The sequence below is a fragment of the Ornithorhynchus anatinus genome, chromosome 3 (assembly GCF_004115215.2).
Source record: "Ornithorhynchus anatinus isolate Pmale09 chromosome 3, mOrnAna1.pri.v4, whole genome shotgun sequence".
Classification (NCBI taxonomy): domain Eukaryota; kingdom Metazoa; phylum Chordata; class Mammalia; order Monotremata; family Ornithorhynchidae; genus Ornithorhynchus; species Ornithorhynchus anatinus.
Genome location: NC_041730.1, coordinates 15,046,690 through 15,069,446, shown reverse-complemented (window position 1 = coordinate 15,069,446; position 22,757 = coordinate 15,046,690). Strand labels below are relative to the sequence as shown.

The 22,757-nt window shown below is 52.4% G+C and overlaps 2 protein-coding genes across 2 annotated transcripts in view; one reads left to right on the top strand and one right to left on the bottom strand.

Moving 5' to 3' along the window:
• MACROD1 (mono-ADP ribosylhydrolase 1) overlaps nt 1–22,757 on the bottom strand; it is a gene marked incomplete at its 5' end in the record, with an annotated part of 291,267 nt that overhangs the window by 222,745 nt on the left and 45,765 nt on the right. The gene's annotated exons all lie outside the window — the stretch shown is intronic.
• On the top strand, nt 2,181–4,619 carry FLRT1 (fibronectin leucine rich transmembrane protein 1). The gene has a single exon (XM_001516107.3). It carries the CDS (start codon nt 2,181–2,183, stop codon nt 4,221–4,223), a length of 2,043 nt encoding a protein of 680 aa, XP_001516157.1. The 3' UTR covers nt 4,224–4,619.

Below are 22,757 nucleotides of genomic sequence, written 5' to 3'. Positions count from 1 at the left end.
CCATAAAAATCAGCTAGTATATGAAGGGTCTTGAATGAATGAATGAATGAATCCCCCTCACACACAGTCACCACCACCATCACCACCATAAGCTGAATGATTTTGTAAATATATGAGGAAAAATTTTCCTACGGCCGAGTTCCCCAGTCGGAAAAACATGCAGGCTAATGGTGCATAAAATAACGTCCATATCTTGGGAAGCCCATCCCGCTCGATATCGTCGTTCCTCGATAGCACCTGCTTTCTCTAATGATCCCGGGTGGCTTCGGACTACCCTAATGCAACATTGATGCACACAACATAATGTGACTACCCAGTTCCATTTGCGTAAGCTTGTTACGGGCAGGGAACGTGTCTGCTAACTCTTTTGGATCGTGCTCTCCCAAGCGCTTAGTACGGTGTCCTGTGAGTACGTAAGCGCTCGATAAATACCACCGACCGATCGATTTAAGAGCTGGCCGCACCACACATCCCGTCGCCAAGAAGCCCGGGACCGGTGTTCTATGCTTCCGAACCCTCTCCCGGCCCAAATCCAAGCCAGAACAGGGGTTGGACATAATTCGTACAATTCGTACAATCTCACCCGACCTGTCGGGTCTCCAGATGTGTCTCTCACCTGACCCGTGCCCCGTAAATTCAAAATATTGTACTCTCCCAAGTGCTTAGGACAGTGTTCTGCATGCAGTTAAGTGCTCAGTAAATACCACTGATTGATCGATTTCCTCCATTTGAAAGGTGATGATAATACAAAATAACTGTGGTATTTCTTATATGTACCAAGCGCCCTAAGCGCTGGGGTAGGTATGAGATTCCAGATCCCACACGGGGCTCCGGGTCTAAGTAGGAGGGAGAACAGGAATTGAATCCCCATTTTACAAGTTGAGGAAACTGTGGCCCAGAGAAACAAAGTGACTCGCCCAAGGTCACGCAGCGGACATGTGGCGGAGCTGCGATTAGAACCCAGGTCCTCTGACTCCCAGGCCCAGGTTTCTTCCAATAGGCCACGCCGCTACTCTGAAAGACTTCTCAAAGAAGCAGTGTGGCCTAGTAGGTAGGCCTTGGGACCGGGATTCAGAAGGACCTGAGTTCTAATGCCGGCTCCCACCACTTGTCTGTTCCCGTGTGACCGAGGGCAAGTCACTTCACTTCTCTGGACCTCAGTTTCCTCATCTGTAAAATGGGAATTAAGACCGGGAACCCCACACGGGACAGAGACTGTGTCCAACCTGACTAGCTTGTATTTACCCCCGTGCTTAAGACAGTGCCCGGCACATAGTAAGCGCTTATTGAAGACCGTAAAAAAATACCACCCACTAACCCGCACGCCAGCTGGGCTTCCCTCATGTTGGACGGGTGTAACGGTGGTCTGAGCTGCTGTGCAATCAGCCTCTTGGAGGCTGGGAGTCAGAGGACCTGGGTTCTAACCCCGGCTCGGCCACATGTCTGCTGCGTGACCTCGGGCAAGTCGCTTTGCTTCTCTGGGCCTCAGTCCCTTCCTCTGTCAAATGGGGATTAAGACAGTGAGGCCTCGTGGGCCAGGGACCGATTACCTCGTAACTACCCTCGTGGTTAGAACAGTTCACCTTTCATCCATCCATCCATCCATCCATCCATCCATCCATCCATCCATCCATCCATCCATCCATCCATCCATCCATCCATTCATCAGTGGTATTTACGGAGTGCTTACTCTGTGCAGAGCACTGTACTAAGCTCCTGGGAGAGAACAATGGAACAATATAACAGACAGATCCCCTGCCCATAACGATCTTACGGGGAGACAGACGTTAATCAAAATAAATGAATGACGGATATGGACATAAGTGCCGTGGGCCCGGGAGGGGGGATGAATGACGGGAGCAAGTCGGGGCGACACAGAAGGGAGCGGGAGAAGAGGAAAGGGGGGGCTTAGTCAGGGAGGGCCTCTTGGAGGAGATGGGCCTGAAATGAGGCTCTGAAGCGGGTCGGGAGAGAGTCACTGTCTGTCAGATTTGAGGAGGGAGGGCGTTCCGGGCCAGAGGCGGGACGTGGGCGAACAGATCCGCCGATTCTCGTGTCGACGATGAGGACGCCGTCTACCGTTAGCCCCTGGTCTGACCCGGCCCGACCGGTTGTCTTCTACTCCCCGCAGGGGCCGCGGACTCCGGCGGGGGGGCCCCCAGCCGTCCCGCGCGGCCACCATGGCGCCGGTGGCGGCCTCCGCCCCGGCCCCGGCGCCCCCCGGCGCCGGCCCGGCGCTCCTGAGCCCGGCCGGCGTGGACCTGCGCGACTGGCTGCTCCTGTGCTACGGGCTGATCGCCTTCCTGACGGAGGCCATCGACAGCACCACGTGCCCGTCCGTCTGCCGCTGCGACCGCGGCTTCGTCTACTGCAACGACCGGGGGCTGACGGCCGTCCCGGCCGACATCCCCGACGACGCCACCACCCTCTACCTGCAGAACAACCGCATCGGCAACGCGGGCATCCCCCAGGGCCTGAAGAGCAAGGCGAGCGTGCGGGTCATCTACCTGTACGAGAACGACCTGGACGAGTTCCCCGTCAACCTGCCCCGCTCGCTGCGGGAGCTGCACCTGCAGGACAACAACGTCCGTGCCATCGCCCGCGACTCCCTGGCCCGCGTCCCGCTCCTGGAGAAGCTGCACCTGGACGACAACTCCGTGTCCACGGTCAGCATCGAGGACGACGCCTTCGCCGACAGCCGGCGGCTCAAGCTGCTCTTCCTGTCGCGCAACCACCTGAGCAGCATCCCGTCGGGCCTGCCCCGGACGCTGGAGGAGCTGCGCCTGGACGACAACCGCATCTCCACCATCCCCCTGCACGCCTTCCAGGGGCTGGACAGCCTGCGGCGGCTGGTGCTGGACGGCAACCTGCTGGCCAACCAGCGCATCGCCGACGACACCTTCAGCCGGCTGCGCAACCTGAGCGAGCTGTCCCTCGTGCGCAACTCCCTGGTGGCGCCCCCGCTGCGCCTGCCCAGCGCCCGCCTGCAGAAGCTCTACCTGCAGGACAACGCCATCAGCCACATCCCCCCCGACAGCCTGGCCCGCATGCGCGAGCTGGAGCGCCTCGACCTGTCCAACAACAACCTGACCACCCTGCCCCGCGGCCTCTTCGACGACCTGGAGAGCCTGGGCCAGCTGCTGCTCCGGAACAACCCCTGGTTCTGCGGCTGCGGCCTCATGTGGCTCCGCGACTGGGTCCAGGCGCGGGCGTCCGTGGTCAACGTGCGCGGCCTCATGTGCCAGGGCCCCGAGAAGGTCCGCGGCATGGCCATCAAGGACATCACCGGCGAGATGGACGAGTGCTTCGAGGCCGGGGCCGCCGGCCACCCGGCCCCGGCCCCGGCCCCGGGCCCCGCCGAGGCCACGGCCGGCGCCGCCCCCGCCTCCTCCTCCGCGACGCCCCAGGGCTCCCTCTTCACCCTCAAGTCCAAGAGGCCCGGCGTCCGGCTGCCCGACTCCGGCGCCGACCGCCCCGGGCCCGCCGGCGACGGGGCCAAGGCCCTGGTGATCCACGTCAAGCCGCTCACGGCCGACAGCATCCGCATCACCTGGAAGGCCGCCCTGCCGGCCGCCTCCTTCCGCCTCAGCTGGCTGCGGCTGGGCCACAGCCCCGCCGTGGGCTCCATCACCGAGACCCTGGTGCAGGGGGACAGGACCGAGTACCTGCTCACCGCCCTGGAGCCCAAGTCCACCTACGTCATCTGCATGGTCACCATGGAGGCGGGCAGCGCCTACCTGGCCGACCAGACCCCGGTCTGCGCCAAGGCCGAGACGGCCGACGGCTCCGGCCCCGCCCAGGCCACCCTCGACCGGGAGCGGGGCGGGGACGCCGCCCCCGGGGCCGGCCTGCCCTGGGCGGGCATCGTCGGCGGGGCCGTGGCCGTGGTCTTCCTCTTCCTGGTCCTGGGCACCGCCTGCTGGTACGCGCACCGGGCCGGGGAGCTGCTGACCCGCGACGGGGCCTACAGCCGGGGCAGCCGCAAGAAGGACGACTACGTAGAGTCGGGCACCAAGAAGGACAACTCCATCCTGGAGATCCGGGGCCCCGGCCTGCAGATGCTGCCCATCGACCCGCGCCGGGCCAAGGAGGAGTACGTGATCCACACCATCTTCCCCTCCAACGGCACCAGCCTCTACAAGAGCGCGCACACCGTCGGCTACGGCACCAACCGCGGCTACAGAGACGGTGGTATCCCCGACGTAGATTACTCCTACTCCTGAGGGGCCGGGGGAGAGGCGCGCCCCTCCCGCGCCCTGCTCTTCTCTCCCCGGCCCCGGGCCCGTGGCTTCTCCCTCCGTGGGCGAGAACTGGCTTCCGTCCACCCGCGGCCGGCCGAGAGAGGAATGGAGGACTTTAAAAAAGAAAACCCGGAAAAATTCCAAACCTCTAACCGACCCCACCCGTGGTGATCTTCAAGCGGAAAACCCGCTTGGCCGGGGATGCGGGGAGGGAGGGAAACCTTTTCTAGAAAAAGAAAAACAGAAAACCTTAAAAAAAAAAAGAGAGACAGAGAGCGAGAGATAGGCAAGGAGGGAGAGAAATGACATTCTTGAAGACATAATTTATATTTAATAGGCCGAGTCGTGGGGAAGATCATTAAAAAAAAACAAACGAAACGAGAAAAATACAAGAAATGTTTTTTGGGGGGGAACTGGAAAGATACTACCTGTACGACAACTGTGTAAATCTCATATTTTGTTCAGGGTTAGGGTGACGAAGGAACCGTCTGCAAAACCCCTACACACAAGCTCTCTCTTTCCTGGCTGCTAACTGTTGATGTTGGGAGAGTTTTTCAAGCTTCATACAAAGGAGAAAAAAAAAAGAGAGAGTGATCTTTTGCTATGGAGATATTGTACCTGAAATCTCTTTCCCGGTTTTTTTCCATAACCGTTTTCCTGACGGGTCTGCAGAACTCTGCGTTTAGCATCGCATTATCTGAACGATTACGTAGTTGACGAAAACACAGACTTTTTCTACACCGAAACCCAATCTGGTTCCGATGCACACTATTCAGTAGATACCTGGGGGAGTGGTACTAACTCTCTCTGATCGTCGATATATGTATCGATCTATATATACATATATACACATACGTATGTGTGTGTATATTTATATATCTATCTATATATATGTATATTTAAAAGAGAGAAAGACAGAAAGAGAGTGAGAGAGAGAAAGAGGACGCGCTCCAGGTATATTCTCAGCATTTCTTTGATTAGTTCGACCCAGATGCCCTTCCTATGATTTCTGAAGCAGAATCAAAATAAGGGTCTTCTCTTCTAGAAACAATTCACTAAGTAACGTTTAAGGGGAAGGGAGCGGGCTGGGGGTTGCCGGGGGGGCGGGTATTTGAAATCTTCTGGCTAAATAGGTGCCGGGTTAGGGAAGGGAGGGCATTTTCTGATTCCTACCACATCTCAGGTTCCATTGGCGTATACTTTGCAAGAGCTGTCTTCCTTTTTGTAGGTCTACCATAGGGAGCGGGGTGCCCTCTCCCCTACCCCCACCCACGAGGGGCAGAGACGGGGAGTTTCCCTCTGAGAAAAGTCGAGCTGGTTTTGGAGATCCAGGAGATGGGCCCGGTCATTCCCTTGGCTGCTCGAGAGGAGACCGGGAAAGAAACGAGAATCGCTGAGCAAGGCCCACAGAGCAAAGAGAGCTCCTCTGCCCTGACCTGTCCTCGACCCACGGCTACTGCCCGGGAGGAGCCTGTTGGGGAGAACTTCAGTCTTAGACAGGAACGAGTCCGCGCCTTTGGGAGGGAGCCCATTTTACTTCCTCCCTCGCCCAACGAAAGCTGCCGTTGCGAGAGGCTGATTCCCTCGGGTGACACCTTCATCGAGTTGTGCTACAGATCGGAGTGCTGGGGAGAGTAGGAGAGAGGGAAGAGATGCGTTCCCTGCCCTCGTCGAGTTTCCCATCCAGGAAGGAGAATCAGTGGGTTAAACAGTGAGGAAATACTGAAATTAACTCTGGGGAGGAGAGCGAGACAGGCTTCTTGGCTGAAGAAACATCGTGTCTTAATGGGTGGCAAACTTGGACAAGTCCTCTCTCCTGCCTGTTTCCCTGCCCGGGAAACCCAAGTTGGAGGCCACGGAGAGCGGGTCCATTTATCGGGGCAAGATTTCCAGATGACGATGGCAAGTGTCTCTGGGGGGGATTCAGTGGGGCGTAGGGAGAAGTTAGGCGCTGTTACCTGGCGCTTAACCCGGGTCTCCGGTGGCAGAAAGAGGAGCCCGAGAGGCTTTCTAAAGTTTCAAAGAGTCAAAGATCTTGCCGATTTCCTAATCCGAAGGAAGACTGGGGCTGGGAGAGGTGGAAGGAGCATATGCTCTGATGAGAGGCAAGAGGTGAAGAGGGGGCAAGAGAAAGAGAGAGAGAATCCATTTCAGAGCTTTCGCACCAACACAGGAAATCAGCACTTCCCCAGAAAAAGCCTTCAAACTGAAATGGCAAGCATCTCAGATCCGGTCAGTTCTTATACCCCATTTGGTTTCCCATCTTATGCCACTTGAAGGGATTTTTTTCCACGCGGGGAGCTTGGCAGGACCTATTTTCCAAACCCGAGCTTCGGAACTGTAAAGAAGCCAAACTCTTCCGTTTCGGCGACCCCGGCGACCCGGCCGTGAGAACGGGTGTCGGTTTTCAGGCCCCGGATCCGGACGATCCCGCGACCTTCCACCTCCAGGACTGGAACAGGCGAGACAGCGGGAGCCACGCGGAGGACGGTTCGAGAAATGGGACCCAGCCTAAGTGCCTAAGGAGGAGCCACCTGCCAAGCCAACTCATCCTTGAAAGCCTCGGAGAAGAGGCTGCCCTTGGCCGTAAGTTGGAAGCGTGATTTTGAGTCCAGGAATCTACCTCTGAGTGGGCGCTGCTCCTTGTTCCCCCAAAGACCACCTGACCTTGTGCGGATGTTCCTGAATTAGTAACGAGAAACAGTCCCCCAGAAAATGGATATTTCTAAAAAAAACAAAAAAAAAAAGAAAAAAATCCAACGGAACTAGCAACTTGCAGCTGCAGAGGTGACCTTCCTCCCTGACCTCATCTCAGTAAAATTCTAGAGTTTGGGCTCTGTTTCAGTCAGGATGAGGAACATTTTCTGCTTTCCCTGTTACCCCCCGCCCCAAAAGTAGGGCCCTGCAAAGCTCTTGAGAGCGGGTGGGGTGCTCAGGAGCAATCGGTCAATTAATCAATCTTATTTACTGAGCACTTACAGTGTCTAGGGCAGCACTGAAAGGAGGAATCTGTGCTTCCTGTGGGGAAAGACGATTCGGTCCAAACCCAGCCCCATTCAGCCCACCCTCCGACAAGAAAGGGCTTCCGTAGATGATGTCAGCTAGAGGGCAGGAAAAGAAGCGGAGGGTGGGGGGAGCTCCTTCTCCCCTCGATCTTGACCTTTGAGCTTCTCCGATAGTAAGGCTTATAACCCTAAAAAGATTTATTTCCTCTTCAGCAAACTCCCCCGACTCACCAGAAAGAAGTCAGAGAGCAGCCCTGGGTCATGCGGGAAGGACTTGGCTGTGCTTCCTCCCGACAAAGGAAGCCTCGAATGGACTAGCCCAGGAGGAGACGCTGAAGCCCGCTGGGTGTGAAGGCACACCCAGAAGGTGGTCTGGCCTGGTCTCTTTGTCCCCACCAAAGATGCTTTTTAGGCAGCCCCTGGGTCTCCTGGGGACTGCCCAGATCCCCTTGTTGCAGGCATCCTTTCTGGAGGACTGGCCGTTCGTCTGCGCTACCTGTCACCGGGTACCCCAGGGACTGCAAGGCCTTCCAGCTGCCATCTTGACGCCGGTCCACCCTGCCGACCCCAAGCAGGACGGCACCTCGGTCATTCGCAGGCAGGCAGACGGGATGTCAAACCTTCCCTCGGGGGTCTCTGGAGAAGGAGAATCTGCTTGTCCTCCCTTCTCGCTTCTGTAGTCTGGCCATCTTGGGTTTCCCTCAGGAAGGGGGACCAGCGGGTTATCCCATGAGAAGAGGGGCAGGAAGAAGAGGAGAGACTGGTTCAAACAGGAGCAACTTAGGGGTGTAGGGGACTTGTCAAACCCAGAGCCTCACCATCTGAGTAGCCTGCTCCTCAGGACCGGCTTGGCCCACACTCCCACCGGGCCCTGCCCCCATAAAACTTTTGCTCCTGTACCCCCACGAGAGCAGTCACCCCAAACCCTGGGAGCTTTTTCCTCCCACAACCGGCCCAGGCAGTGTCGCTGACGACCCAGCTCGCCCTTTTGTTGTGCTACATTTAAGGCAGGTTTAAAAAAAGAAAACATTTTTTTCATTAAGCGGTTTACCCTTGCTGGTAATTAGAGTGATTAAAATCTCTTTTCTATTCCGTGGCAATTTTCCTTTAAATTTCCCCATAAAATAATAGGAAAGAAAGGAAAAAAAACCCCAAGAAGCAGAAGATTCATTTGCATTTTACGAATGAGGTCTCTTGTAAGCTATATCTCAAGAGCTGCCTAACGTATGGAATGCTTAAGAGATTACTAAGAATAAAATCTATTAATTAGTCATACTCAATTCTGCAGGCATGATGTGCATCAAAAAGCCTTTTTTTCCTCTTTTTTTCTTCTTCCAGCCTCCTGCTCAAGCCTCCATCTTCTAGTCTAAATTGGTTCTGGACTTCCTGCCAGGATCCGCGTTAGAATGGTGTTTGGGTTCTGGCGCCAGAGAGACTTTGCGATGAATTTTGTTGGTCAAGGGCTAGTCCCTCAGACCCCAGACTGCGAGCTCGTAATGGGCAGGGAATGTGTCTACTAATTCTGTTGTATTGTACTCTCCCCAGTGCTTAGTACAGTGCTCTGCACGTAGTAAATGCCACCGACTGATTGTTGAGTTTGCAGCCCCTTTTGTGGCTCTGGCTGGTCAGTGTAACCGCAAGTCATACAATTGTATTTACGGAGTGCTTACTATGTGCAGAGCACTGTACTCTGAGCTTGGGAAAGTACAATATAAAAATAAACAGTCACATTCGCTGCCCACAACGAGCGTGTAAGTGGGCGGTGAGGCTAGCGGCCCTCTGGCCCATTTACTAGCCAGGCCCCGGCTTTAAGAGCTTCAATCAACGGTATCTATGGCATGTTTACGGCAGGCAGAGCTCTGTATTCAGCGTTTGAGAAAGTACAGTCTGACGGAGTTGGTGGATCTGATCCCTGCCCACAAGGAGCTTACAGTCTAAAGGGGGAAATGTCATTAGATTAGGACTAGGGGAAACAGGAGAATAAGGCTTTGGTTTTCTTGGGCCTCTGGGCAACCAGTAAAAAAAAAATAAATAAATGGAAGGGTCATTGTTCCCAAAGGCAATTAGTAATAATAGTGATGGCAACTGTTAAGCGCTAAGCATTGTTCTAAGCGCTAGAGTAGATACAAGGTAATCAGGTTGTCCCACGTGGGACTCACAGTCTTAATCCCCATTTTCCAGATAAGGTCACTGAGGCCCAAAGAAGTGAAGTGCCTCGCCCAAGGCCACACAGCTGACAAGTGGCGGAGACGGGATTAGAACCCACGGACTCTGACCCCCAAGCCCGGGCTCTTTCCATGAAAAACCAAGCTGGATCTGGAGATTCAGCAAGTCCAATAATAATGATGGTATCTGTCCAAGGCAGGCTGAAGTCCCAGGCACAGGCAGCACTGAGGCCAGATGGAGCACCACCAGACTGAAAAGCTGGCAGGGGCATGGGATGGTAGGAGGGGTGGGAGGAAGAAGTTGAGTAAAAGCGGAAGGTCTTCTCTCACTCCCAACCAAGGGGAAAATGCCCGTTAAGTGTCTCCCAATCAGCACAGAGTACATGCAGGCAGCCGGGGGAGGGGAGGATGAAAGCGATCCAGATAAGGACGCCAGGAAGCTTCACCACCCCTAGGCCAAAGTGGGTCTCACCCCCACAGCTGGGCCATGTTAGGAAAGGAGAGGAAATTGGGGGAGAGGGAGAGATGGGCCTCCCTTGGAGACAGACCTCAAAGGTCCCTCCAGCCTTTTTCAGGTGGTCTCTAAAAAGCAGTGAGCTTCTTCTTCCCCAAACCATTACAGGTTTTCTACTTGAGTCTCCTAAGGAAGTCTACATAGCTAGGACTTGGGAGGATGAGTTAACTTGGTTCCTCCTCAGTGCTCTGGCCCAGACCCAAGATGCTAGGCAGGGTCCCTCTCCAAGGTGCGGGGACAAGGAAGAGGGAGAACTCTCCCTCAGAGAGGGCGTTGATAACAGAACAGTGCTTGGCACATAGTAAGGGCATTACAAATACCATCACTAATAACGATCACGATTCTATATGCCAAGCGCTGGATCGATCAATCGTGTTTAGTGAACACTTACTGTGTGCAGAGCACCGTACTAAGCAATCGATCGGATTTACTGAGTTCTTACCGTGTGCGGAGCACTGTACTAAATGCTGGGGAGAGCACAACACATCAATATAACAGTTGCATTATAACAATATCACACTGTACTAATAATAATGTTGGTATTTGTTAAGCGCTTACTATGTGCAGAGGACTGTTCTAAGCGCGTACTAAGCCCTTGGGGGAGTACAATATAACAGAGTTGGTAGGCATGTTCCCTTCCCACAGAGAGCTTACAGTCTAGAAGGGGAGGCAGACATTCATATAAGTAAATAAAGGATATTGGCATAAGTGTTGTGGGGCTGAGAGGGGAGTGAATAAAGGGAGCAAATCAGAGCAACGCAGAAAGGAGTGGGAGAAGAGGAAATGAGGGCTTAGTCAGAGAAGGCCTTTTGGAGAAGGACCAGGCATCCCAAAAAGCAAAAAAACCTGCACAGAGCATTAACACCCCTCCCCCAGATGTATTCAAGAAGCCTCCAACCCCAGCAGAAGCCTATTAAAAATGCAACAATTAAAATTGAATGAGTCAGAGAGAGCTCGTAAGCTAAGCCGGTAACTGATATTTATTAAAATACCCAGCACTTTCAATAGCTATCACGGCTTCCTTCTTTCAGAGCCAGACTGCTCTCGGCTCTCCACTCCGAAGTATTTAACTCTCTTCTCCTCCACGCATTTAGCAGCCGGGCTGCTCTGAGCTGGGTGGCAGAACAGCTGTGTTTATTGCCCCGTGAGCCAACCCCCTTCCCTTGAACCCTCTTATTAGTGCAGGTGACGGAGGCAGGGGTGACTTCCGTCTGTCTGGAGAGCCTCAGTCCAGAGTATATGCTAACAAGCAATTCACGGCTCCTCTTGCGGTGGTTTCTATCACTTAAAGATAGGAGTTTTTGCAAAAGAGAAAATCATAAGAAGGCTTCAAAATGCAAATCATTATCATTTTACAACCAAGTTTGTCTGCTAAATTGATTAGGTGAGATTAAACTCCTGGAAGGTGAAATGAGAAGGATTTTTTTGTTTTGCTCTTGTGCATTTTTCTTAAAACTGCTAGAGCCTCAAGTGTCCCAGACTGGGGTTTTCCACGGTTCCCGGAGGAGGTGCCTCCCCAATTCTTTCAACAATGAGGGTTCAATCGATTTCAGTGCTAGAGCTTACTGCGTGCAGAGCACTGTACTAAGTGCTTGGGACAGTTTGGTAGACATGCTCTCCGCCCCCAAAGAGCTTAGAGTCTAGAGGAGGAGACAAGCATCAAAATAAGTTACAGATAGGGGAAAGGGGGGTGGATAGAAAATGCTTACGTCAATCGATCAATTAATGAGTAGTATTTACTGAGTGCTTACTGTATGCAGAGCACTATATTGAGCGCTTGGGAAAGTACAATATAATAGAGATGGTAGATGCGATCCCTACCCGCAAGGAGTTTACAGTCTAAAGGAGGAGACAAGGCGTTAAAATAAAGATAGGGGAAATGGGAGAGTATAAGGAGATGTCCATAAGTGCTGTGGAGCTGAGAGCATGCAGAGCACATGGCCAAGTACATAGTCGCAGCAGAGGGGAGGGAGAGTAGGAGAAATGAGAGCTTATTCAGGGAAGGCCTCTTGGGGACGACGGCATTTTAGGAGGCTTTCGAAGTCCTCAAACTTTTGGCCTGTGCATCCCCACATCCCTGACTGCTTCTCCAACTGAAGAAAACATCGAATTCTAACTTCAAGTCTTGGCAGGCTGAGCCTAAGAATCAAGTGAATTTCCTACTATGGGTCATAGAAAAACAAGTTGATGATCTTTAACCTTGGAAAAATGCCTGAATTGTATTTTAAAAAACCAACAAAAAAACTCAACAAGAAGAAGAAAAAAACCTGCCCCCCAGGATCTCAGTGTCTCGCTCAGATTTCAGTGCTCCCTTCAGCCTATTCCATTTGTTTGCCGTCTGTGAAGATGCCACACTATCCCTGTTTGGCTTTGTTTTTTGGTTTTTCCCCATTCAGAGAAAGGAAGGGTTGTGAAGCAACCGGGGAGCAACGCTATCTTCCTGATGCCCCTGATCAGTGTCGGACATTAGCCGTGGACATACTATTCCTTACTCCCAAACATGCTGTGGACATGTCCGGTGTCAAAATCGCTCGCTCTCTCTCTCTGTACATAAGCGAAGGGAGACAACGAGCAGCTATCATGTACTGCATGAACATCACTTCCTCCCACTCTGTCTCTGCTTATGCTCCAAATCCAATTGTTTCCTAGGTAGGTTCCCCTCGATCTCGATGGATCCCAGAATCAATCTAGTTGAGAAGTAACTATAATAATAATGATGGTATTTGTTAAGCGCTTACTCTGTGCCAGGCACTGTACTAAGTGTTGAGGTAGATACAGGTTAATCAGTTGGACACAGTCCCCGCTCCAGGTGGGGCTCACAGTCTTAAAGTGAAAAAGTGAGATGAGGAAAAGAACTTCCCAGACAAGAACGGTCTTGGTCCAGGAGAAATTCACCTTATCCTCCCTCCCCCTCTCCCTGCCCCTCCTTCAGCCCATTTCTGCCACATTAACGCACTTGTCTAACTGCCTGTAAGAATCATTCATCCCGGCTGCCGGGGGCATTTTTCTTCCGCGGTTCTGCATTTTTCACTGTTTCTTTGGAATGAACGCCAGTGTCGCTTTGCCTGAAATTCTCCATTTGCTCTTTGCAAAAAATGTCAAGCCTTCCTTGGCTTTTTTCAGTCTGTGTTCCCTGGTTTTCAGAAATTCAGTTATCACGAGGACCCAGCTCCTGTCCGACTGTTCCTTTCTCCAGCTCCACCAGATCCCACCTAAATCTGCTTCGGAAAGTTTCGCCGAGGGGTTTTTCGGAGCCCTCCCCATGCCGCCGTCACGGACTGGAAACGGTTGGCCCACGGGCTGATCCCCTGAAGAGGGGGACTGGGAACCGGGACTCCTGGGCCCTGGTCACATCACTTGACGTCTTAAGACTCTCTTGGGCCTCTTCCCCTTGGCGATCTCTGGACTGCGGGGCCTGGCCGGTCCTCTGACCCACGGCATCCCAGATGGGCGCGACCCTTCCTGGGCTCTCAGCCCAAGGCCGGTTGGAGAGCTGGGATCCGGGAGGCTCTCGCTTCTTCACCGCACCCCTCCTCGTCAACGCACCCACCGAGGCATCCCCTGAGCACCCGCGGAGTCCTTGCCAGAAGGACTCGGCTGCCCGGGTGACCTAAACCACTTTCACGCTCTTCAAGCCGGGCAGCCATTCCGTTTTAATCGTTCCTCTTGCTCCGGTTCACCGCCCCCAGATGTGCTTGCTCTGGTTGATCGTTAATAAATTGTGTTTGTCCCTTTCACCTACGTCGCCCCTGACTCCTCTGCCCTTCACGCAACCACCGGCTCCATCCTCTGACTTTGAGGCTCTCGTCGTCCTCTTCCTTCGCCGGCCGCTAACGACCGCGGCTCCGGCCCCGCTTGCCGGGACTTTGTCCGTGCGTGAAAGAGGGTGGATTCGTTCAGAAAGCCGGGCGGCGGGGAGGTAACCCAACGCGGACGGTGAGCCGGGGCGGGGGAAGGCCGCCGTCGCTCCCGTTTCATCTTTTCAACCCCAAATTCTTCTTCAGCTTGTTATCCAGGGGGTGAGAAGAGACAGGCCCTGTGAGGGACCTGTGCCAGGACCCCTTGATTTTATTCTTGCTCCAGGTCAACCCACCACTTCCCCCCCGCTTCCTGCCAAAGGGAGACACCCCTTCCAGCAGCGCCTCAGGGAAAGGAAGAGAAGTCAACCGACTGGGTGAGTGCTGAGCTGCTCTCGGAAGAAGACCCACCTGAGGAGAGCAGCTCATTAGCGAACCACTGAAGACCGACCTCCTTCCTGCCGCGTTCTTCACAACTCCTAGGCCCCAACTGATTGGCCTCTCCCTTCTCGAGATTCAACCGACGACGACATGGCCCATCAAAGCGGCGGCCGGACCCACCGGGGTTGCAGTCGTGTTTCTCTCCCCGGGCCGATTAGCGAGACAGACTCCGGGCCCTCCGGGGAACTCCTGGTTGATCTTTTCTTCCTTTGCTTCCAGCCAACGAGTCACCACGGGTGCCCCGAAGTACCCCATCTCCGACGGCCTACCGTTCTCGACTGCTATTATCGCAACACAGCCGCCTCTGCCCACCTGACCACCCGTCCCAGCCTCGGACCCTCTCCCTTCCCACCCCCTGCCCCTTCCACCAGTTCTGCGGCTCGATTGGGTAGAGGGGGAGAGAGTCCCCTTTGGGGCTTAGCTTGGAAAAGAGGCACCAGGTGTCTTCTGACTTAAGAGACAGCTGCTAAGCAGATGTAGTAAGGATGGCGTCTCACTCATTAAGCAATTATTTCCCTCAGTGTCTCCGCTGGGGTCTCTCACGTGGCAAGTGTGCAGGATCGGGGTTGGGGGCAGGGGTAAATGGCGTATTCCGCGGACAATTCAAGCGGCACTACAGTCCAGCCTTACAGTCACACCGGGCCCTCCGGAAAGATGGTTCAAATCGACAGATTCTCCTACAACGGCAGAAGTTGAGGAATCACGTGAATGTCAAAAGAGGTGTGTGACGGTGGGGGTGTAAAGCACTACCACATACACACACGTACACACGCACACAAGAAAAATTAAAAATATCCACACTCCAGCACCGCAGAGCGAATATGTCAGAGAATGCCGCTAGCAACTCCCTTTTCTGATGTTAAAAAGGTTACTTGTATCCTGTTTGATATTGCAATGCGTTCCGAAGTAACAGTGCACTACCCTGTCTGTATAATTCCTCCCTCGGCTGGTCTTGGGGGAAGGCGGGCGGAAAATGGGAGCGGAAGCCTGGAAACTTCAAAATGATTTCTAATGCTATCTTGGGATTGGAGAAATCAAAGGGCTATGAGCAGGTGTTGCTATAATAGGGGAGAAATGGAACTCTGCAGCAGAACATATCATAAAATGCGAGAGCGTTTTATACGGAGGAGGGGATGGACAGAAATTAGCACTGTGAAGATAAGTCTCGGGAGGAGCTCTCTCTCTTCCTAGTCTCCCGGCCTGGTCTCCAAGGGTGAGTTCTTTGCGGGGAGAGGGCACGCGTTGGAAACCGGGTGCAAACCCCCCACCCGCACACACACACAACCTCCCTCCCTTCTTCGGATGCACTATCAGGAAAAGACAAGGGAGGATGGACTTTTTGGCTTCTTCCAGGCCCTCCCTGGCCCTCGGGAGCGGAGGTCAGCACCCCACGGCCCCCTTCTCCCAAATCGCCATTCACTGTCAATCACCCTGCTGCCCGCTAAGAACCCCTGCGGATCACAGGAGCCAATTCCGTTGCGGGCTTTTTCTTTTTCCTCTTTTCTTTTTTAAGGGAAAAAAGACTCTTGTATACCCAGTGCAGGAGGCGATCCCTTGCTGCTGTAATCCTCGTCATCTTGAGGATTGGCTGATGAAAACAGGAAAATTCTGCATCTGGGCAGATAGGCCCGGTTTTGTGTGGCCAAGGCTGGGGCGGGGGCGGGGGCTTAGCTGGGGACATTGTCTTCTGTGGGTTTCATTCCTCACCTCTCCACCAAAACAAGGGTTTTCAGAAAAAAAAAAATGAAACAAACAAAAAAAAACCCAACGACAACAACAAAAAAAAACCAAAGTGCACTGCTAATCGCCCTTTGGCCTCCTTGTAGGTGCCTTGAAATTTTCGATGTTGAGATGAATGTGTTTAATTCTTTTGTCCTTTTTTTCATATGAAATGTACAAGTACACTTTCCTTGTCCTTTCTTGAAATAAATAGAAAGATTTAACTTTTACAGTTGTCTTGAGCTAATAGTATATCTCTGCGTCCTCTGCCTCCTCCAACTGAGACTCTGGCTGGTGTTATTTTCCCTGCCAGACTTCCCATTTTCAACAAAACTTCTGTAGGAGTTGATGCAGCAGAGAAGCGGCGTGACTTAGTATATAAATAGAGCACAGGCCTGGGAGTCAGAAGGACCTGGGTTCTAATCCTGGCTCCACCAAGTGTCTGCGGTGTGACCTTGGGCAAGTCACTTCTCATCTCTGGGCCTCAGTTCCCTCATCTGTAAAGTGGGGATTAAGACTGTGAGCCCCACGTGGGACAGGGACTGTGTCCAACCTGATCTGCTTGTAAATATATAGAAAAGCCGCATGGCGTAGTCGGTAGGGCACGGACCTGGGCTTCAGAAGGTCGTGGGTTCTAATCCCAGCTCCGCCACTTGTCTGCTGCTTAGTACAGTGCCTGCCACATAGTTAAGCGCTTAACAAATACCCTAATGATTACTATTATATACCCCAGCACTTAGAACAGTGCTCGGCCTATAGTCAGCCCTTGACAAGTACTATAATTACATTATTATTATTATAATTATGTAAAAGGGGGGAGATTTTCACTATCCACAGTGCCTCTGTGTGTGTGTGTCTCTCCCTCTCTCTCTCTCTCGCAGCAGCATTCAAAGTTAGTTAGCAGCGTTGGAGTACTTGGGTTAATAAGTTCCCTGGAGGAGTGGGGAGTTGACGGACAGAGGTTAATAAAAATCATAATTCCTCTCCTGGAACGGGAAAGGGCGCTCTCCTGGCCTCCCAGGGGGCCACAGTGGCATGTCGGCTTAACTACATGCACGATGAGATAAAGGCCCCGCCGCCGGCGTTGACTAAGACCCCAGCAGGTGGACGGACAGCTTTAACTCAGGCGTCAAAGGCCTTTCCGACTCGGAGATGTATTAATGGGAGCCGTAGATTATCCCGGAAGGCCCCGGTGGCGACCATGTGGACGTGGAGATAAATCCGGAAATGTACGGTTCCCCTCCCCACAGACACCAAGGTCCCAGGCCCTGTCTCCATCTCTCACTGCAAAAATTCATTCATATTTATTGGACGCGTACTGTGCACAGAGCACAGTACTGTTTGAGAGAGTACGCTATTGCAATAAACATTCCCTGCCCACAAAGAGCTTACAGTCTAGAGGGGGAGACTGGAGGGGGAAAAGGGAAAAAGATTAAAAAAAAGATCCATCTCTCCCTCCAAAAATGAAAGGGGAGGAGGGAAAAAGATTTTAAAAGGATATTTTCAGTTGGAATAATAGCAGTTTCTGCTAAATTTAACATAAATTAGGACCTCATTACTTTTGCATTAGATCTGATTTCATGTCTGGTTCCAGGTTAATGGGTTTTTCCTTACGCTCAGATGAAACAAAGTTATTTCTCCACCTGAAAACTTGACTTGGTGGCAGCTGGCTCCTCTCCAAAGCAGATGGCCACCTGACAGGAACATTCATGAGGAGAGGGGAGAGAGGAGATTGAAGACAGGGCTGGAGCCAGCCGGCCGGGCCTTAGTCCGCTCAGCCCGGTGCCCTGGCTGCTTTGGGTCGAAGCTCGGACACAATTCAGCCCTTTCTTCTCCAGAGTTTAGAATCAATCCATCAATCAATGGGAGAGTACAAAATAATAACAGAGTCGGTAGACACACTTCCTGCCCAGAGTGAGCTTACGGTCTAGAGCGGGAGACAGGCGTTTATATGAATAAATAAACGCCGGATCTGTGCATAAGGGCTGAGGGAGGGGTGAATGAAGGGAACAAATCCAAGTGTGAGGGCGATGCAGAAGGAAGTGGGAGAAGAGGAAATGACGGCTTATTCGGGGAAGACCGCTTTAGAAAGACCTTGAAGACGGACGGAGCTGTGATATTTGTTAAGCCCTTACTATCTGCCCAGCACTGTGTTAAGCATGGGGTAGATACAACACAATAATGATAATAGTAGCATTTGTTAAGAACTTACTATGTGTCAAGCACTGTTCTAAGCACCGGGGTAGATACAAGATCATCAGGTTGGACACAGTCCCTGTCCCACAGGCAATTTTAATCCCCATTTTACAGATGAGGGAACGGAGGTACAGAGAAATTTAGTGACTTGCCCAAGGTCACCCCACAGACAAATGGCAGAGCCAGGAACAGAACCAGGTCCTTCTGACTCCCAGGCCTGTGCTCTATCCCGTTGTTGGGTAGGGATTGTCTCTATTTGTTGCTGAATTGTAATTTCCAAGTGCTTAGTACAGTGCTCTGCACACAGTAAGTGCTCAAAAAATATGACTGAATGAATGAATATCCACTAGACCATACTGCTCGGACACTGTCCCTGTCCCACACAGGGCCTCAGAGCCCTAAGGGGGAGAAAGAACAGGTACCGAATCCCCATTTTACAGATGAGGTAACTGAAGTCCAGAGAAGTTAAGCAACTTGCCCAAGGCCACCCGGATCAGAACCCAGATCTCCCGACTCCCAGATCCGGTCTGTTTCCGACTGGCCGGCAGTGGGTTGGCCTGCCAGCCGTCTGCCTGGGCCATCATTCCCAGGCAGAGAAGTCAGAGACTGGAGAGCCATGGGAGAGACAAAGCTGGGAGATGAGCCCTGGAGGAGGAAAGAGGGTGAACTGGGGAGGGGTGGGTCAGTCAGCCAATGGTACTTATTGAGCTCTTACTGTGTGCACAGCACTGTGCTAGGCGCTTGGGAGAGCACCATATGACAAAAACAGACACACTCCCTGGCCACAATGAGTCTGCTGTCTAGAGAGGGAAATAGACATTAATATAAATAAATTACCGATGTGGACCAAAGTGCTGGGGAGCTGGTAGATAAAGAGAACAGATATGGAAGATGGAGCATTCATTCATTCATTCAATCGTATTTATTGAGCGCTTACTGTGTGCAGAGCACTGTACCAAGCGCTTGGAATGTACAATTCGGCAACAGATAGAGACAATCCCTGCCCAACAGCGGGCTCACAGTCTAAAAGCGGGAGACAGACAGCAAAACAAAACAAGTAGTCAGGTATGGACACATGTACATATTCAAACACTTATGTACACATTTGTAATTTAATTATTTAATAATAATAATTAAGACATTTGTTAAGCACTTACTATGTGCCAGGCCCCGTACTAAGGGCTGGGGTGGATACAAGCAAACTGAGTAGGACACTGTCCCTGACCCACGAGGGGCTCACAGACTCAATCCCCATTTTCCAGATGAGGCAACTGAGGCACGGAGAAGTGAAGTGCCTTGCCCAAGGTCACACAGCAGACAAGTGTCAGAGCCGGGATTAGAACCCAAGATCTTCTGACTCCCAGGCCGGTGATCTATCCAGTGCACCATTAATGTCTGTCTCCCGTTCTAGACTGGAAGCTCACTGTGGACAGGGAAAATGTCTATTATATTGTACTCTCCCAAGTGCTCAGTCCAGTGCTTTCCACACAGTGAGCGCTCAATAAATACGATTGAATGAATGGATGGAGTGAGCTGGTGCACAACCTCGAAGTCAACGATGATGATGGTTTTGTTAAGCGCTTACTATGTGCCAGACATCGTACTAAGCACTGGAGTGGATGCAAGCAAATTGGGTTGGACACCGTCCCCTGTCCCACGTGGGGCTCACAGTCTCAATCCCCATTTTCCAGATGAGGTAACTGAGGCCCAGAGAGTGAAGTGACTCGCCCAAGATCACACAGCAGACAAGCGGCGGAGCTGGGATTAGAACCCACGACCTTCCGACTCCCGGGCCCCTGCTCTATCCGCTACACCGTGAGGAGGGAGTCGGGGCGCCGCTGGGTGTATCTCCAATGGGAGCCACCGAGTCCTGTTTCAGTGGGGATGCAGGAGGCAGAGCCCCCCACCTCCCCACCGTCCCCCCAGTCCCTCCCCTCAATCTGTTCCCCAAGGTGCTTTCAAAAATCAACTCCCCCCCGCCGGCTCCTGGACTCCGCATCCTCTCCAGACGGGCCCAGGGCATTCCATTTTCCCCGCTTTCGCTCTGCGTCGATTTCCGAGTTCCGAAAATACGAGACCCTCCCAAACCGAACACATCTCTCTCCCTTCCTCCGCACCCTGCCTCATCCTGTCAATTCCGACATCGCTTCTCCCACCTCCACATAGCCCCCTTCCCCCCTCCCCGACCGCCACCTCCGAAATCACTCTCCTCCTGCAGCAGAGTAAATAGGCTCTCTCATCGCCGCTAACTGACAGCCGAATGAAATCCCGGCTCTCCCCCCGGTCGGAGATTTACAGGGGAAGTGAAATCTTATTTGCACCGCTGCCAAACCTAGGAAGCGATGAAATTATACCTCGGGAACAGCCCCAGAACCCGGGCTCCGCGCTGAATTCTCCGGCCTCGGAGACGGGCTCATTAAAACGGCCTCGGCGGTCACGTTTCAACCCATTTCGGGTGTTAAGTAATTTACTGTCATCCAGAATCCGGTGGCGGATTTTGACCATTTCTCCTCGCGGGGCAGCTGGTGATTTTCCAGAGAAAGGGACTCCGATTCCTAATGTTTTCTGGCGGGCAGGGGAGAGTGGACAGGTGGACGGGAGGCGAGGCTGTTGCGGAGGGAAGCCAGGGAGGGAGCAGAAAGGGTTGTGCTCTTTTTGGTGCTCCGCCCGTGCTCTCCTCAGGGGCAAGTTCCTTCTCCTGGATGGGCTCCAGCTCCCGCCCAGCTGGGAAACTCAGCAAGAAGCAGCTTGGCCTAGGGGACAGAGAATGGGCCCAGGAGGCAGAAGGACACGGATTCCAATTCCGCCTCTGCCATTTGGCTGCTGTTGTGTGACCTTGGGGGAGTCAATTCATTTCTCTGTGCCTGTTACCTCATCCGCTAAATGGGGTTTGAAACTGCGAGCCCTATGTGGGACAGGGACTGTGTCCAACTTGATTAGCTTCTAACTACCTCGGCGCTTAATACAGTGCCTGGCATGTAGTAAGTGCTTAACAAATACCATTAAAAAAAAAAACAGGGGCGTGAAGTTGGACTTTTCGTCCTCTTCTGGAGCGTACGTTCACTGTGGGACGAAAACATGTCTACCAACTCTATTATGTTTTTACTCTCCCAAGCTCTCAGTATTATGTTTTATTCTCCCAAGCTCTTTGCACACGATAAGTGTTCAATAAATACCATTGATTGATTCCAAGGCCTGGGGAAAACTTTGCTGTCTCAGGGCTTGTCTATACAATAGGCATCAAACCTCCCGAGATTCTTCAAGCTTCTACTCGTGACCCCCCAATTATTTTTCTGGTATTTGTCAAGCACTTTCTAGGCTCTGTACTAAGTGCTGGGGCAGATGCAAAATAATCAGGTTGGACACCGTCCATGTCCCACAGGGGACTCATGGTCTTCATCCCCATTATACAGATGAGGTAACTGAGACATAAAGAAGTGAAGTGACTTGCCCGAAGTCACACAACAAACAAGTGGCGGAGCCAGGGTTAGAAATCAGTTCTCTTTTTATGGTATTTGTTAAGCTTTCACTACGTGCTAGGCACTCTACTAAGCACGGAGTAGATACAACCTAATCAGGTTGGACCCGATCCATGTCCCACATGGGGCTCACTGTCTTAATCCCCTATTTTACAGATGAGGTAACTGAGGCACAGAGGAGTAAAGTGACTTTCATTCATTCAATAGTATTTATTGAGCGCTTACTATGTGCAGAGCCCTGTACTAAGCGCTTGGAATGTACAAATCGGTAACAGATAGAGCCAGTCCCTGCCCTTTGACGGGCTTACAGTCTAATCGGGGGAGACAGACAGACAAGAACAATGGCAATAAATAGAATCAAGACTTGCCCAAAGTCTCACATCAGATGAGAGGCAGGACCTGCATCAGAACCCAGGTCCTTCTGACTCTGAAGCCGATGCTCTATCCACTAGGCCACGCTCTAGGAAGGAGCCTGTGAAAGTTCCCACAGGAGATGGACAATACGAGAGGGCAGTGGGAGTAGGCCGTGTTTAATTCCCACCTCTGTATTCTCTTCCAGCGCTTAGTACAGTGTTCTATACACTGTAGGCGTTTAATAAATACTATTACTGCTTGACTCTTCAGGAATGGTGGCTGGGGGACAGACAAAGGAAGGTCCATTAGCATCCTGAGCAAATGGTCCCAATCAATTGTATTTATTGAGTGCTTACTGTGTGCCGAGCACAGTATTAAGCGCTTAGGAGAGTACAGTAAAACAGATTTGGTAGACACTTCCCCTGCCCACAAGGGGCTTGTAGGCAAGAGCAGTTTTATCTCCCACCTATCCCAAAATACTCCCTGGCCACAATCAGTCAGTCAACGGTCTTTATTTATTTTTTTCATGGTATTTATTAAGCACTTACGAAGTGTCAAACACTGCTCTAAGCGCTGGAGTTGATACAAGTGAATGAGGTTGGACACAGTCCCTGTCCCGCATGGAACTCACAGTCTAAGTAGGAGGGAGAACCGGAGACCTGAGGCACAGAGAAGGTAAACGACTTGCCCAAGGTCACACAGCAAACATTTGGCAGAGTGGGGATTAGAACTCAGGTCCTCTGGCTCCCGGGCCCGTTCTCTTTCCACTAGACCGTGCTACTCAAGACCGTGAGAAGCAGCGTGGCTCAGTGGAAAGAGCATGGGTCGTGGGTTCTACTCCCGGCT

Excerpts from the sequence above, each read along its gene's own strand:
- FLRT1 (XM_001516107.3), top strand. The coding sequence starts at position 2,181 with ATGGCGCCGGTGGCGGCCTCCGCCCCGGCCCCGGCGCCCCCCGGCGCC.